Genomic DNA, 14155 nt, shown 5'->3' with positions numbered 1-14155 from the left:
TTCCACTGTATAGACATTTCTTAAAATATCTATTGTGTTCCTTGGAAGAAAATAAGTCATACAGGTTTGGAATGACTTGAGGGTGAGTAAATGATGACAGAACCTTGATTTTTGGGTGAACTATCCCTTTAAAAAATTAGCTTTAAAACTTTTTCGAAAGTTAGAAAAGTCTTTAATAAGGGTGAACAGGTGCCTGAAGTGATTTCTGGGGAGTCACAGGAACACATAATGACTTCCTGCACAATTAAATTTGTTAAGTTTGGGATTACAATTGACAGGTAGAATTACAAAGCAATATTGATCCCCACAGACATACTCCCAAATAAGCAATAAAATAGTTTCCAACACTTGCTACAGAACCCAGAGGAAACACTCTCCATATTCCCCACACTTCTCACTTCCATTTCCCACTTCTTTACATTTCTGCTTCCCATCACAAATGAACAGAGGTGTTACCCCTGTATGCAGCCCATCATGCAGAGGGCCAGATTTTGTGAGGTTGAGATTTAATTGGTATATTAGTATCTAGCCACGTCCAAATTTATCAAATTTACGCTGGCCATTAATTTTGTAGAAGAACATACAATTAAGAGCTCGTTAGTGCTCTCACAGGGATATGCCCTTTCATCTGCAGGAGGAACATTGAGAGTTGGCCTAACTCCAGAGCAGAGACCTCTCTTCCTCCTGCACTGCTGCTTCCTTAACATGCCTCCTCTGGCATACTCAGTCCCGCCATATGGAATTCAGCTGTACAAAGAATATTTATTCCTTAAGTTTTTAATATTTAAAACATACATTCTTAAGACTGAACATTCTATAGGGTTTTACAGTTTTATCAAGCTCCTTCAGTTTAAAGTTTTGTAAGGGTTAATGGGATAGTTCACCCAAAAATGAAAATTACCTTATTATTTACTCACCATCAAGCCAACCTAGGTGTATATGACTTTCTTCCTTCAGACGAATACAACCAGAGTTTTATTAAAAAAAATATTCTGGCTCTTCCAAGCTTTATAATGGCAGTGGTGGTCAAGATTTTGAAGCAAAATAAACAATGTGGTCTCATGGCGAAAACATACCTGGGGGAACTTTCTCACGAGACACGAAATACGTACCAATATGTACATATCACTGCAGTTTCCAACAGAAGTGTTCACTGAGTGGCATTAAAAGTGTTTTTTCCCCCCAGAACAGATAAACGTACATATGGTACATTTTATGGTAAAGGCTAGATTGTATACAGATGTACTTTACAATAATTACTTTTTTTGCATTACTGTAAGGGGTAGGGGTAGACATTAATAAAACACAATCTAATAGGTAGAAAATGTAATTTATTTTACAGTTTAAAATAACTTACCATCTGCACTTCACCTAAACCTACCCGATAGTAGGTACCCAAAAGCGAATGTGACGTAAAAACGCATTCGCAAGCCATTTTAGCTTGTTTTTCAATCTCATCTTTCAGCTCTTTCATTGTGAGTCATGTTTTTCACAGGATTTGTACCCATGGATTCCGCATCCTAAGTCCAATTCTGTGCCAAGTCCAAGATTATTACTTATGGTGTTTTGTCCATTTGTGCTACCCTGTTGTGTACACCTACCCCAACCCTAAACCTACCCTTGCTTTACTAAAAATACAGTGTTGCTAGGATAATCTGACAGGTAGCACTATTTGTCAGAACGCCGGAAAGCGAAACATATGGAGCTGTAATCATAACTGTGTATGAAAACGATTAAAGGTGCTTGCTGTTTTACCGCCTCGAGTGCTCATTTATTTTGGAAACTGCAGGGATATGTACCTATTGGTGAAAATTTCCCCAGGTACGTTTTTGTCACAAGAACAGGTTTAAAATAAAGTGCATCCATCCATTATAAAAAGTGCTCTACACAGCTCCAGGCCTCCTGGAGTGAATCGATCCGTTTGTGTAAGAAAAATATCCATATTTAAGGCTGCACTTACACTTGGCATTAACATATGACCTGTATCCAGATGTTGTTCAGATACACATTGAAAAGGCAAGTGTAAACGTGCTTCTGATTGGAATGCTATCCGATCAACGTGTCCTGGTCCAGAGGTAGTCGATGACGTACTGTGATCGGATCTCAGTGTAATGTAAATGCAATCCAGCCATCGTGTCTGGATTTGCAGGTTGATGTCACGCAAAACTCCACCCCCTCTCTCTTGAACTATCAGAAGAAAGATGGAGGAAAGTACCCGAAAGTTGCAGAATCACTCACTCTCTGTAAAGAATGTGCAATTTTCCTATCACAGCTGGCAAAAGAAAACCCACCAGTTCTGGTCAGCTTTGCACCGGAGCCATCCTCTGCAGACTTATTCAGATATTGCGTGGGAAAGACAGATCTGATCAGTTATCCAGATAGAGAAGTCAGTTGATGTTGCCAAGTGTAAACATGCCATGTCCTGATTGACTGAGGATTTGTAAAGAAAAATCTTGGAGGATTTCAATATAAGCTAAGAGGAAACTGGTTTTCCTTTGCTGTAAACAAAACTCAGTTCTCGCGAGACTAGCATATTCTCACCAGAGCTTGTCGGTTATTGCACGTTAATGCCGAGAGTAAATGCAGCCTAAAACTTTAAAAACTGTCATCTTTAGCTTATACTACCTGTTGTATGCGTGTTCATGAGAGAGTGGACTTCCAGGGGAAGACATAGGATGTAGGCGCAGCGCAGGGATAGGCAACGTCAATCCTGGAGGGCTGATATCCTGCAGAGTTTAGTTCCAACCCTGAAAAAAAAACTGACCTGCCTGTAGCCCTAGTAATCCTAAACACCTTGATTAGCTTGTTCAGGAGTATGATTAGAGTTGGAACTAAACTCTATAGGTCATCGGCACTCCCTGGCGTAGCGTATGCTCTGGTGAAAATATGCTAGTCTCACAAGAACCAAGTTTTGTTTACAGCAAAGGAAAACCAGCCTCCTCTTGGCTTACATCGAAATCCTCTGACATTTTCTTCACAAATCCTTGTTTCTTCTAATTCATGACCAGTGCTTTGTTTTGCTCTCTCCACTTTGCTTCCACATTTGTCACCTCGTTCATCAACGTCCTACGTCATCCACTAGAATGCCACTTTCTCGTGAATTGGTGTATGACAGTTAGCGGAAGCTAGAGATTGTAGTTTACAAAGTTTTAAATATGAATATTTTTCTTACACAAACACATCACTTCACTTTAGAAGGCTTTATTAGCTTTATTTCACTTCATTAACACCCTGGAGCCATGTGGAGTACTTTTATGATGGACGGATGCACTTTATTTTGCTTCAAAATCTCAACAGCCATTCACTGCCATTATAAAGTTTCGAAGAGACAAGAGATTTTTTATATAACCAATTATATTTGTCCGAAAAAAGAAAGTCATATACACCTAGGATGGCTTGAGGATGAGTAAATCATGGGGTAATTTTCATTTAATGGTGAACTATTTCTTTAGCACTGTTTTGTATGTGTGCATTTATTTATTTATTTTGAGTCTGTGCTAATTTCAGCTTGTCTGCAGCTGGAAATAAACCATCATGCAAAACTGCACGCATACATTTCTGCACTCAACATCTAATAAGTCAACAAAACATGTCCTAAATAAGCTAGAGCATGTTTTGTAGAGTATAATAATTTACTACTAATAAATAATAAACACAGTGGGAGTGTCCTATGTGAATAGCTCTTACTCATTCTGCTTTGCCACTCTGTGTAAGTGCAGTTAGAAATTCAGTGAAAATGTCACTGCTAGTGGTGCGACCTGCTGCCCTATGCTATGCTGCATCACTCAATTGCATAATTTTGGCTAAAGGGGATTTCCATTCCTCTCTGTTAATACTCACTGTCAATCTTTCTTATTGTATTCAAACAAATGGCTTATTCTTTCACTTATCATTTTAATAAAATGCATCCTGGCGATTACCAGGCATAGCTAACCATTATGTTTAGCTTTTCAGTAATTCTGTCATTTAAACTTGATTTGATGAGATGTCACAGTCTCAGTAATTTAGAGTGGTTCAAAAAGTTGTGATGAACATATCACTGCAGGTTGCCATTTCACCAGCACTTTTTTCCATCAGTGTATAAAAGAGAAAGAGGAGGCAAGAGGAGATTTCCCTTACACTACCATGCACAGCTTGAAGGCACCAAGCATTTTTTTTCTCTCCCCACCCCCACTTTACTGCCTGTGTCATTTTCCTCTTTGTTTCTGAGTTATAACATGTAATTGATTCAATAATGGCTTATATTTAATGTTGATATCAAAGATCCATGTGTACCAAAGGACTCCTATGATGAACCTAATGGCTTATGAAAGAGGCAACATAAAAAAGAAACATTAGAGAAAGACAGAAAACAAAAGTAAAACAAAAACAAGAGTGGAAACACACAGAGATATTGACTGACCAGGCGTAATGTGTGATGTTGAGGGCCAGCTGGGGCCGACGTGGCAGTGAGCCATCCCACCTCTGACTGTCATCTACTCTGACATTCTGGCTAAGCTGGATCTCATTAGGATGAGGGTGACTTTGATCCTGTCAGCAGCGATGTGACTCCCACTATATAGGTTGCCTTCAAAGTAAACTGCTGTATCATTGCAACTTTCATAGCCTGTTTTCTATATTTGTAGTTCTTTTTACTCGTAGCTGACTGACATCCTCCATAGAACCTGAATATTAACCTTTCAGTTAGAAATGGAAAAAGAAGGTGTTAGATCAGCGCCTCTCCCACCGCCTTCCGCTTCTGTCACTCACTCATGGTTTGCTCAGTGTGTTAGTTATTGATTTAAACTCGGTGACAGCATGGAACCATTGAGAAACAGACAGAGAGAGCGAGTGATAGCGAGAACATCAAAATTTTGCTGTACGCAAAGGCAAATTATTATGAGTGTCAAGGTTTTGGCTAAAAATAAAAATGGATTTCTCTTGATCACAGATACCCCTTGTCAACTTGTTTGCATGATTGTGTATATACAGGCTAGAGTTAAAAATTTTGGAGTCAATACGATGTGTGTGTGTGTTTTTTTTTTTGTATTTTTATTTTTTTAATTGATTAATGCCTTATTCGGCTTGGATGCATTAAATTTGATCAAAAGTGACAGTAAAGACAATTATAAATTTACACACAGAAAATTTCCATTTCAAATAAATGCTGTTTGGAATTTTCTATTCATCAAATTTTCTTAAAAAAAAAGTGAAACCACAAAAACATTGATAGTGAAATATTTCAGAAACACCAAATCAGCATATTAGAATGATTTCTGAAGGATCATGTGACACTGAAGACTTAAGTAATGGCCGCTGAAAATTCAGCTATGCCATCACATGAATAAATTATATTTAAAAATTTACATTTTACAGTTATTTGAAATTGTAATAATATTCCACAATATTACTGTTTTTACTGTATTTTTGACTTCTGCTCAAAACATTTAAAAATCAAACTGACCCCAAACTTTTGACTGGCATGAAAAAAAGATACTAATACTTTATTAATGTTGGTTAATATTAATATTTACATTTCAAGTTGTATAAATTAAAACAAGTACATCTGAATTAATGTATTATGAACAATTATAAATGAGCAATAATAAATATGTGACTCTGGACCACAAAACCAGTCATAAGTACCGTGGGTATATAAATTATATTGTATGGGTCAAAATTATAAATGTTTCTTTTATGCCAACAATCATTAGGATATTAAGTAAAGATCATGTTTCATGAAGATCTTTTGTAAGTCTCCAACGGCAAATATATTAAAACTTAATTTTCGATTGCTAAGAACTTCATTTGGACAACTCTAAAAGCGATTTTCTCAATATTTTGATTTTTATCCACCCTCAGATTTCAGATTTTCAAACAGTTGTATCACGCCCAAATATTGTCCATATAACTCTCAATTTCGAAAAATTGACCCTTATTACATATAGAAAAATTGTATATTTTTAAATTAACGTTGACCTAGATTAAACAATGCTTTCAAAAAACGCTTTTAGGGAAAATGTGCTTGACCACATTCCCTGTAACCTCTTATCCAAAAAGAACCATACACATACATTAACAATTAAATAGCAGTATGCTATGTAAATCATAAACTTAAATAATTCACTGCAGCCTAGTAGCCAGTCAGAAGGGACTGCTCTATAATAGATGGTGCTACAGTGGTGAACTCAGCTTGAATCCACACTCTTAAGTAAACACACTTTTTTAAGTCTTGTTTAAATGACATATACAAGGTAGACTCATAACTGTAACTCTTTAGCCAAAAAATGCAAGACAGAAAGCTACAAACCTACAGACAAGTTAGCCAACTTAGCATTACATATTTCCCGATATCATTAGGGCGGTAAAAAAGACACGCTATTTTGAATGAGTGCTTGGCTGACTGTTTCAGAGGACATCTGGGATGGGGTGAAAATCATTAGCTATACTGCTAGAGCTCGGCTAGCTGTAATTGCCTTGTCTCAGAATAGCATCAAATGAACACATTCTGAAAAGGGGGTTCAATGTATCACTCAGTTAACTCTGCAAACATCTGACTCTTATAAAAGTTTTGACTGTCAAATGGGATATGCTTTATAGAACTGTTTAGGGCTTCCTGCACTTTGCAAGCTTGTTAAAGAAATTATGCAACCATATAATTTAAAGTCTGGTAAGCAAACATTTATGACTTCAGTAACTGGCGAGGATTTCCTAAGGCCCACTGCAGTTGATTCAACGTTCACATGGCAAAGGCCGCACAAAAAAGTTGCATCCTCATGTTAATTGTACACTAGATATCTAGTTCTGCTTTATTTTTCAATTCAGCATTGAAGCACAAGGGTTAAAAATAACCTCTTGTTTCTTGTCCCAAATGATTTATTAAGCAACGTTCTGTCTTCTTCAGACTTTCCCATTGTTTGTTTAAAAGCCTTTCATAAAAACTGCTTGTTTATCATTGTTTCTGAGAGAAAGGTACTTGACCTACCATTAATTATGTATGATGCCGGTGCATAATGACTGGACTCAATAAGAAGTGTATTTCATTGCACAAGGCCTTCTGATAACAACACAGTAAGTTATGTTTATGTCCGCAGACATAGACAAATAAGTTCTGATAAGAAGGAAACTTTGCTTCCCTCTTATAGTAGAGCAGGGCTTAGCCCTGTAGTGTTGGGTTGAGATCACATGCTGGTCAACTTCAAGTTTAAGTGTAGATTTAGTGCAGCACAAAAGGGGTAAGTCCTTTCCATTAGGGTGGAGAGGATGTTTCAAATGCAAGCCATTTGTCTGTCAGTTAATTATATTGGCTGAGAGCTTCCAGACAAATACAATTGATTCCACCTAATTTTAGCAAGTTGTCTCTATAGCGTTTGTTAACTATTGTATAAAACGACAATACAACTTTGCAACAATAAATTTTGTTGCGACGCATTGATAAAAACTTCCTTGCGGATGTCTTACCTTTCCATGTTTTCTGTAAGGCAGACTGAGCCTGGATAGCCATCGCCTCTAGCAGAGAGAGGCCCCTGTGACAGGCCTGGGCGAGTTTTCCACGTCTCCATTAATCCAGTAACTGGAGAAATTAGATTCAACAAGGGGTTCGTCTGGTCCCTCAGATTGTGGCGTGAAAACGACATTGTTCCTTGCGCTCCGATCTGGTAATGAAATGAATGTCCACCTGAATTAACGCCAACAATAGCCGACGTGGGCACATTATTATTCTCTTGGTAATAGCTGCCATCATTGGTTTCCTGTTTAATCCCCTTAGGCAGGCCATTGTTAGGAAACACACCAGGTTCATAGTTGCCATTCAGAGACGAAACAGGAGGTCCCAAGATCCCAGAAAGACTATATTCGTCAATATTATCCCTCAAAGACAAGTATGTGGTCTCTGTAGAAGGAAAGCAGCCTAGAGAGTGCTGGGGCTCGACAAACTGGAGGTTTGAACAAGTCACCTCTCTGTTCGGCTCTGTCTTAATGTGAGTTACGAAAGGAGAATGCGGCATAGCGTTCTTGCTGCTGCCTAGGCACATACTCCTGTAATCAGTGCCAGGTTCGTTTTTGATATATTTGGCCACTCCCATAGCATCCAAGCCGATGTTAAATATTTCCCCATCCACAGTTTCTACCTTCGGGAACTCGAATCCTTTAAAGTCGTGCTCTCGGCTCTCAGGGCTGTTGACGTCGTTTTGAACTAGGCCCAGTCCACTGGGAGGGCTAGAGACTGAGAAGCCCCTGGATGAGTTCCTGGGACTGGACATGGTCATGCTGCCAACAGTGGGCGGACTGGAGATGGATGGTCTAATGTTACAGGTATTGCCACCATTTGTTGTGGGGCTTGAGACGGATGATCTCATATTGGTGTTACAGGAAAGCGGTGAGCTCACGCTGCCTATACTATGAGGGCTGGAAATTGGAGACTTCATTACACTGAGCGGACTAGCCAGTGGAGGTGACCCCACCATGCTGGACTTTACAGGGCTACAGGTGTTGGGGCTGGTGTGTTGACCTTGGGTCAGGTTGTTGCGGGCAGAAGCCAGCGATGGACAATCAGAGTCAAAGAAGGTGGGGCTGGTGGTGGACGACACCATGTTGTGTCCGGTAGGACTAGACATAGGGCCAGAGCCACCGGTGCTGCGTGAAAGAGCGGTGGCCAGTGCAGATGGCACTGAGGCAGAGACCACAGCACTCTCCTGCGGGCCACCATTGGGTAGCTGGGCCCCAGGTGGGAATGAAGCTGGGGGAGCTTTCATCTTTGGACTTCCAGTCGTTCTGGACTGGCTGTCTTCAATTGCTCTCCCACAAAGAGGATACAGTTTCTCCGGGCTACCCTGCCCTCCCGCAGCACCTTGTTGGGCAAAGCCAAAGTCTGCTTCTCTGGCAGCATTCATGTATAAGCCCATAGACTCAGCAACTGTTTTGGAGAGCTCCTTTGAGTCTGTTTCTGATTTGCGGTTGTGGAAGGAGTTGTTGAAGGAGGGAAAAGGTAATGGTTGATTCTGGTTAACTCTAAGCATTGTTGTCTCTGTAGTTTTAAAGTTGTTGTCCTTGCAGACAGACGGCGCGTTAGGGGCATTGCTCGAGTTAACAATATCCATGAGCACATCACTGTTGGTCAAACTCTCTTCTGCAGAACAGCAGTACTCCATGGTGTTCGGCATCTGCGCCCATTTGTTTTCTGCATTTGCCCCGTCGCAGTAACTTTGGTATCTTTTAGTCTCCATACCTGGATCATTTGATAAACCTAATGGACCAATAAATGAGAAACATTTAGATTTTACAGTCAAAATAGCAGTATTTTGATTAGTACAAAGAAATCTCATTACTCTGACTGTCAAACCAAATAGCATACATAATTATTATTCATTACTGGTTTCATTGTCAATTTTTTGTAAAATTCATTACAGAAATACTACTTTTCATTTATGTGATTACAAAGAAATGTGACCCTGGACCACAAAACGAGTCATAAATAGCACTGGTATATTTGTAGCAATAGCCAACAATACATTGTATGGGTCAAAATTACTGATTTTTCTTTTATGCCAAAAATCATTAGGATATTAAATAAAGATCATGTTCCATGAAGATATTTTGTGAATTTCCTAACGTAAATATATCAAAACTTCTGATCAGTAATATGCATTGCTAAGAACTTCATTTAGACAACTTTAAATCTGCTTTTCTCAATATTTAGATTTTTTGGCACCCTCAGATTCCAGATTTTCAAATAGTTGTATCTCAGCCAAATATTGCCATATACTAACAAACCATACATCAATGGAAAGCTTATTTATTCAGCTTTTCAGATCTCAATTCCAAAAATTGACCTTTATGACTGGTTTTGTGGTCCAGGGTTGTTGGGCTTTAAAAACATCTTGCCTGTTTTGTTTATATATTATTTTTTGCGCCTCACACTGTCATTATTTTGTTTTTTAGAACCAGTTTCTATCCTCAGATCCTAGGATTTACATGGGATGCTAACTAAATGAGATTGCAAATGCCCTTTTCTTTATGAATGCGAGGGCCATCCCTCTCTGTCAGACTACTGTGCCTCCCCATCTTCTCCAGCTGAAATTTTTGTATTTGACCAAACTATTATACATTTCTTACATGTTTTACTTACCAACACTTTGATGTGCGAATTCACTATAAATTAGTACATTTGTAAATTAACTGTGAAAGTCTTTGCTTTGAGCATTGCTGGAACCTGGCACTGCCTCTGCAGACATCAGGTGCAGTGGTTCACATTTATGGAAATTTTTACAGAATTCACTCGCCCCTCTCATTGAATATGAATTGTGACCTAGCAGGTAACTTTTTTCCAAGCAAATCCATGTGCTTTACTTTGCCGCCCCCTCTAACTTCAGCTGCTATCTGTCTGCACCATTAAAAAAAAAACTCTCTTACTTGCTAAAAGACAAAAATGTGGGAGGGATGGTGATATCACCACACAGATCGGGTCAAGTTCATAAAAATGTGCCTCTGCCCATCATATGCTATACAACCATGGACATACAGTTCTATATGTTCACAGTGTTAACGGCACTTTACTGTCAGGCAGTCTCGTTACTGGTGACATTCTTTTGTATATATGGTGTAATATATGTGTCATTTCTTTGTACTTTAAATCTTTGTTTCTGGATTATTATTATTTATTATTGTAGAGAGGTATAAAAATTATTTATCTATACTATCTTTTAACATTTCATATTTTTATCTAACACAGTGAATCCTCCTATCCTTCAGATGCAAAGATAGAACGTAAAATCTCATTTTAGCAGTGTTACATTTAGTTATGGTGAAATGCACCTTCTGAAATACCAAATGCCCTGTAAGTAATTCATCCTGGTGCTAAACAGGCTTCCAAAAAAAAAAAAAAGTGGACTGAGACTTAAAAGCACAGACGACGCCAATGCAATAAGAACTGCTTTAAATCTGAAAACAGGGTGCAAGACTTCATGCACTGTATATTTGTTCAATTTCATGTATGTAATATGTTTTTTTTTTTTTTGGGTTTGTTTGTTTTTTTTAATGGCTTGTGGAAAAAAAAAAAGTTAATTTCCCACACTGTTGACAGCATCAAGAGGGGAAAGCAAACCGACCACACACACCAGAATTAGGGGAGGGACTGAAGACGCAGTAGAACCGCTGTGAGTTTAAACTGTAAGTCATGTACAGTACATACAGACTAGTTTCACCATCCATACTAAGGCAGTCATGAGTAGTAGTTCTGCAACATATAGGTCATGAGGCATCGCACTTTTAATAGCAAACTCATATAGTAAAGCTTTAAACGTTTGACGTAGATTGTTGTTTTTGTTTTGGGTTTTTTTTTTTTTTTTTCCTCCCTATCCTCTTCTTCCCACGATACCTACTTCAGCGTGCAACCATTGGACAGAAGCAGACACACTGTCGCCAAGAGTTTTATCACGCCACTCACGGATTGGTCCAGTCGCTCTGTCAGTCTTTTATTTATAAGCTTTGTAGCCACAATATTTCTGCGACATTCTTTAAAGCATCTGCATTACGAACTTGCTCTTTGCATAGTCTATAAAAACTTAGTCAACTTTACGTGGAGGTTCGGATGCGTGATATTTCATGCTGCATTGCACAGCGACCTCCAGAATGATGACTGTGACGCAGTTGTTTCTTCTGCAAAAGAACTCCCGATTAAATATCGTTGTGATGCACTTTATTCACCACATGACGTCACGCACATCAAGTATGCTTAAATAAGTGGAATAAATACGCGGGAATGTTTGCGTGCATATTCACACGAATAAACCTTACTCGCCAGTGTCTATAAACCAGAATATCACTGGTAATTATTGTGTCCCATCTGGCCGAATAAACTTAAGTTGCACTCAACTCTCCATGCACCGACTTCTAGCACACGTACTGTAAATAAGGATGATGTTAACGTTACGCGAAATAATACAAGCTGGTATCCCGTGAAGAACTTATAACGACGGAACGAACGAGATCGTGCTAAGCTTTAATATAACTGTTTAAATTTTGATGTAGGCTAAATTTAATGGAAAGCGTTAGCAAGAGCGATGTGTTAAGCAGTGTTCACTTACATAAATCATGATGGCTGCGTGGATTTATTTCTTTTAGGCGAGAAAACGTCAAACATGATAGCTACAACGTGATGCAAATTATGTTAGTAAAGAATACATTACTATATAAAGTTGGAATTTATATTATTGTTGCTTTTCATTGCTTTAAAGTGCACTTCGTGCACAGCACAAGGGTCCTGTCAAGTTAAACATCGCTTGTCACAATGTACAAGTTTCAGACAAGTTTTAAACGCGTCTGCATGTACAGTAGTTCATATATACAGGACTGCTCTGTTCTCCAGCGTTATAATAATAAAGACATCTTACCGTAATTACGACACCCAATTGTGACAGTTATCTCTACGGCTGGTCACTAGTAATCCAATGGACAAAACGGAGAAAATGCCACTAAACAGTGCCGTTAAGTTGTGTTTAGAAGTATTCCCAGTGTTGCGACTGCTTGCATGTACTAGTTTCAGTTGTGACAGCTGAACGCACCGCACAGTGCCGCGCGCATGACGCGAGATCCTTAACGACAGCGCATTGTACGCGTACAGCAGTCAACAGCGACTTCACCGAAACGTCCTGTCGTTTGTTTTCTGTTTACGTGCACATTGCTACTAGATTGTTGAAGGCGCCCAACTGAAGACTAATACAAACAGCGGAGGACTCAGACAGACTTGCGTAGCGACGTCATTGTGTGCACATGGACCCTCCTACTGCAATGAGAGCTCGAGTGGGAGGGGGCGATGATGGGCGCGCTCAGGTATATACGGCTCTCCATCCAGAAGTAGGGCAAGGTAGTTTGATTACGCAGGCGCTAACCTGTGCATCTAGGACAAATGGATGTTCAAACATTTTAAGTGCATGACCCTACTAAATGTTATTCAAAACTAGATCGATTAATCGTATTTTAAATTAATTAAAACGTGCAATGTGCAATCACAAACCTAGAACATTTTTTTCATGCTGCCTCTTAAAGCCTGAATCCTAAAGGAAGATAAACAGAAAGATAGGTATGTGTTTTAATATATTTTCAGGCATGTTAGATCTTATGATCTTGAATGCAATTAAAAAACTACTGGATAAAGTAGTTTGGATGTGGTTTGTATGAATTTTAGGCTTGAGATGATCATAACGGAATGCTTCATGTTTAGTGTTTCATGTTTAACCTAGAACTAAATAGGCTTTAGAATGTATCTTTACTAATTAAAAAAGACTTGAATATAAAATAATTTTATAGGTCATCGCATTGCTATCAAATATTGGTTTGATATAAAGGCTTGTTTTGAAACGACCTACAGTACAGTACCACAAGGTGGTGCAATTTTTGTGATTTTGTTGGAGTTCGTTGATATGGAAAAGTCTTTAATAATTCTGTGCTTATGTAATGTTGATGTACTGTACAGTAATGTACAATTACAGTATAAGGGAAATGGGGGAAGAAGCCGCTCTTACGAACAGTGTACATATACTGATAAACGGTAATACATTTACATTTAAGTTTAGCTTGTAGAGGATCATTATGCTTCACACAACAGACTATTAAGGGAATTAGACCTTTACAGAACATTTTATCTAAAGGCCAAATTAATCCCAATAATTTTATTTTCGGGGGGGGGAATGTAATTACCTAAACTGGTAAAATGGTGCATCTTGGCAATGCAATTTGAATAAATTGACTGGAATGAAATATTACATAATGACAAATAAATTACAGACGCATAGTTACAGAGAGACATTCCCCAGACGGGAATTACATTTAACACTTTTTAAACCTGAAAATATGTCACAGTATATCAAAAGTTGCAATGCAGTGAGACTGAACTACATTATTCTACTCAGTTTTAGGTTTTGATGACCTATGAAGATTACAGTATTGTTGATAAGCTGTGGAATTATTAAATAACAACAAATTAAATAATGAATTTTCAAAAAAAACAAACAAAAAAAAAAACCCAGAAAGACAGAAAAAGAAAAACATTCCATAGATGACTTCTGCTTATTTTTTCTATTTATAAATACTATAAACTATAACCCTAACCCCTCAAAGAACTTTTTTTCTTCTTTATTTGTATATATTGTTTTAACAAGTGAGGATGTCCCCACAATAT

At 38.3% G+C, this 14155-nt stretch overlaps 1 protein-coding gene across 1 annotated transcript in view; it reads right to left on the bottom strand.

Annotated features, from left to right (window-relative positions):
* The window catches only part of nr3c2 (nuclear receptor subfamily 3, group C, member 2), a 96942-nt gene extending 84194 nt beyond the window's left edge, over nt 1-12748 (bottom strand). The window contains exons 1-2 of the mRNA XM_051117237.1: nt 12369-12748; nt 7441-9223 (exon numbers count right to left, since the gene is read on the bottom strand). Of these exons, the coding sequence (XP_050973194.1) occupies nt 7441-9203 (1763 nt within the window). The 5' untranslated portion in view covers nt 9204-9223; nt 12369-12748. The remainder of the gene's footprint in view (nt 1-7440; nt 9224-12368) is intronic.
* Nucleotides 12749-14155: the final 1407 nt, after the last annotated feature.

This window comes from Labeo rohita, chromosome 1 (assembly GCF_022985175.1).
Source record: "Labeo rohita strain BAU-BD-2019 chromosome 1, IGBB_LRoh.1.0, whole genome shotgun sequence".
Lineage (NCBI taxonomy): Eukaryota > Metazoa > Chordata > Actinopteri > Cypriniformes > Cyprinidae > Labeo > Labeo rohita.
The sequence above is the reverse complement of the archived record's forward strand: the minus strand, read 5'-3'. Positions and strand labels throughout refer to the sequence as shown.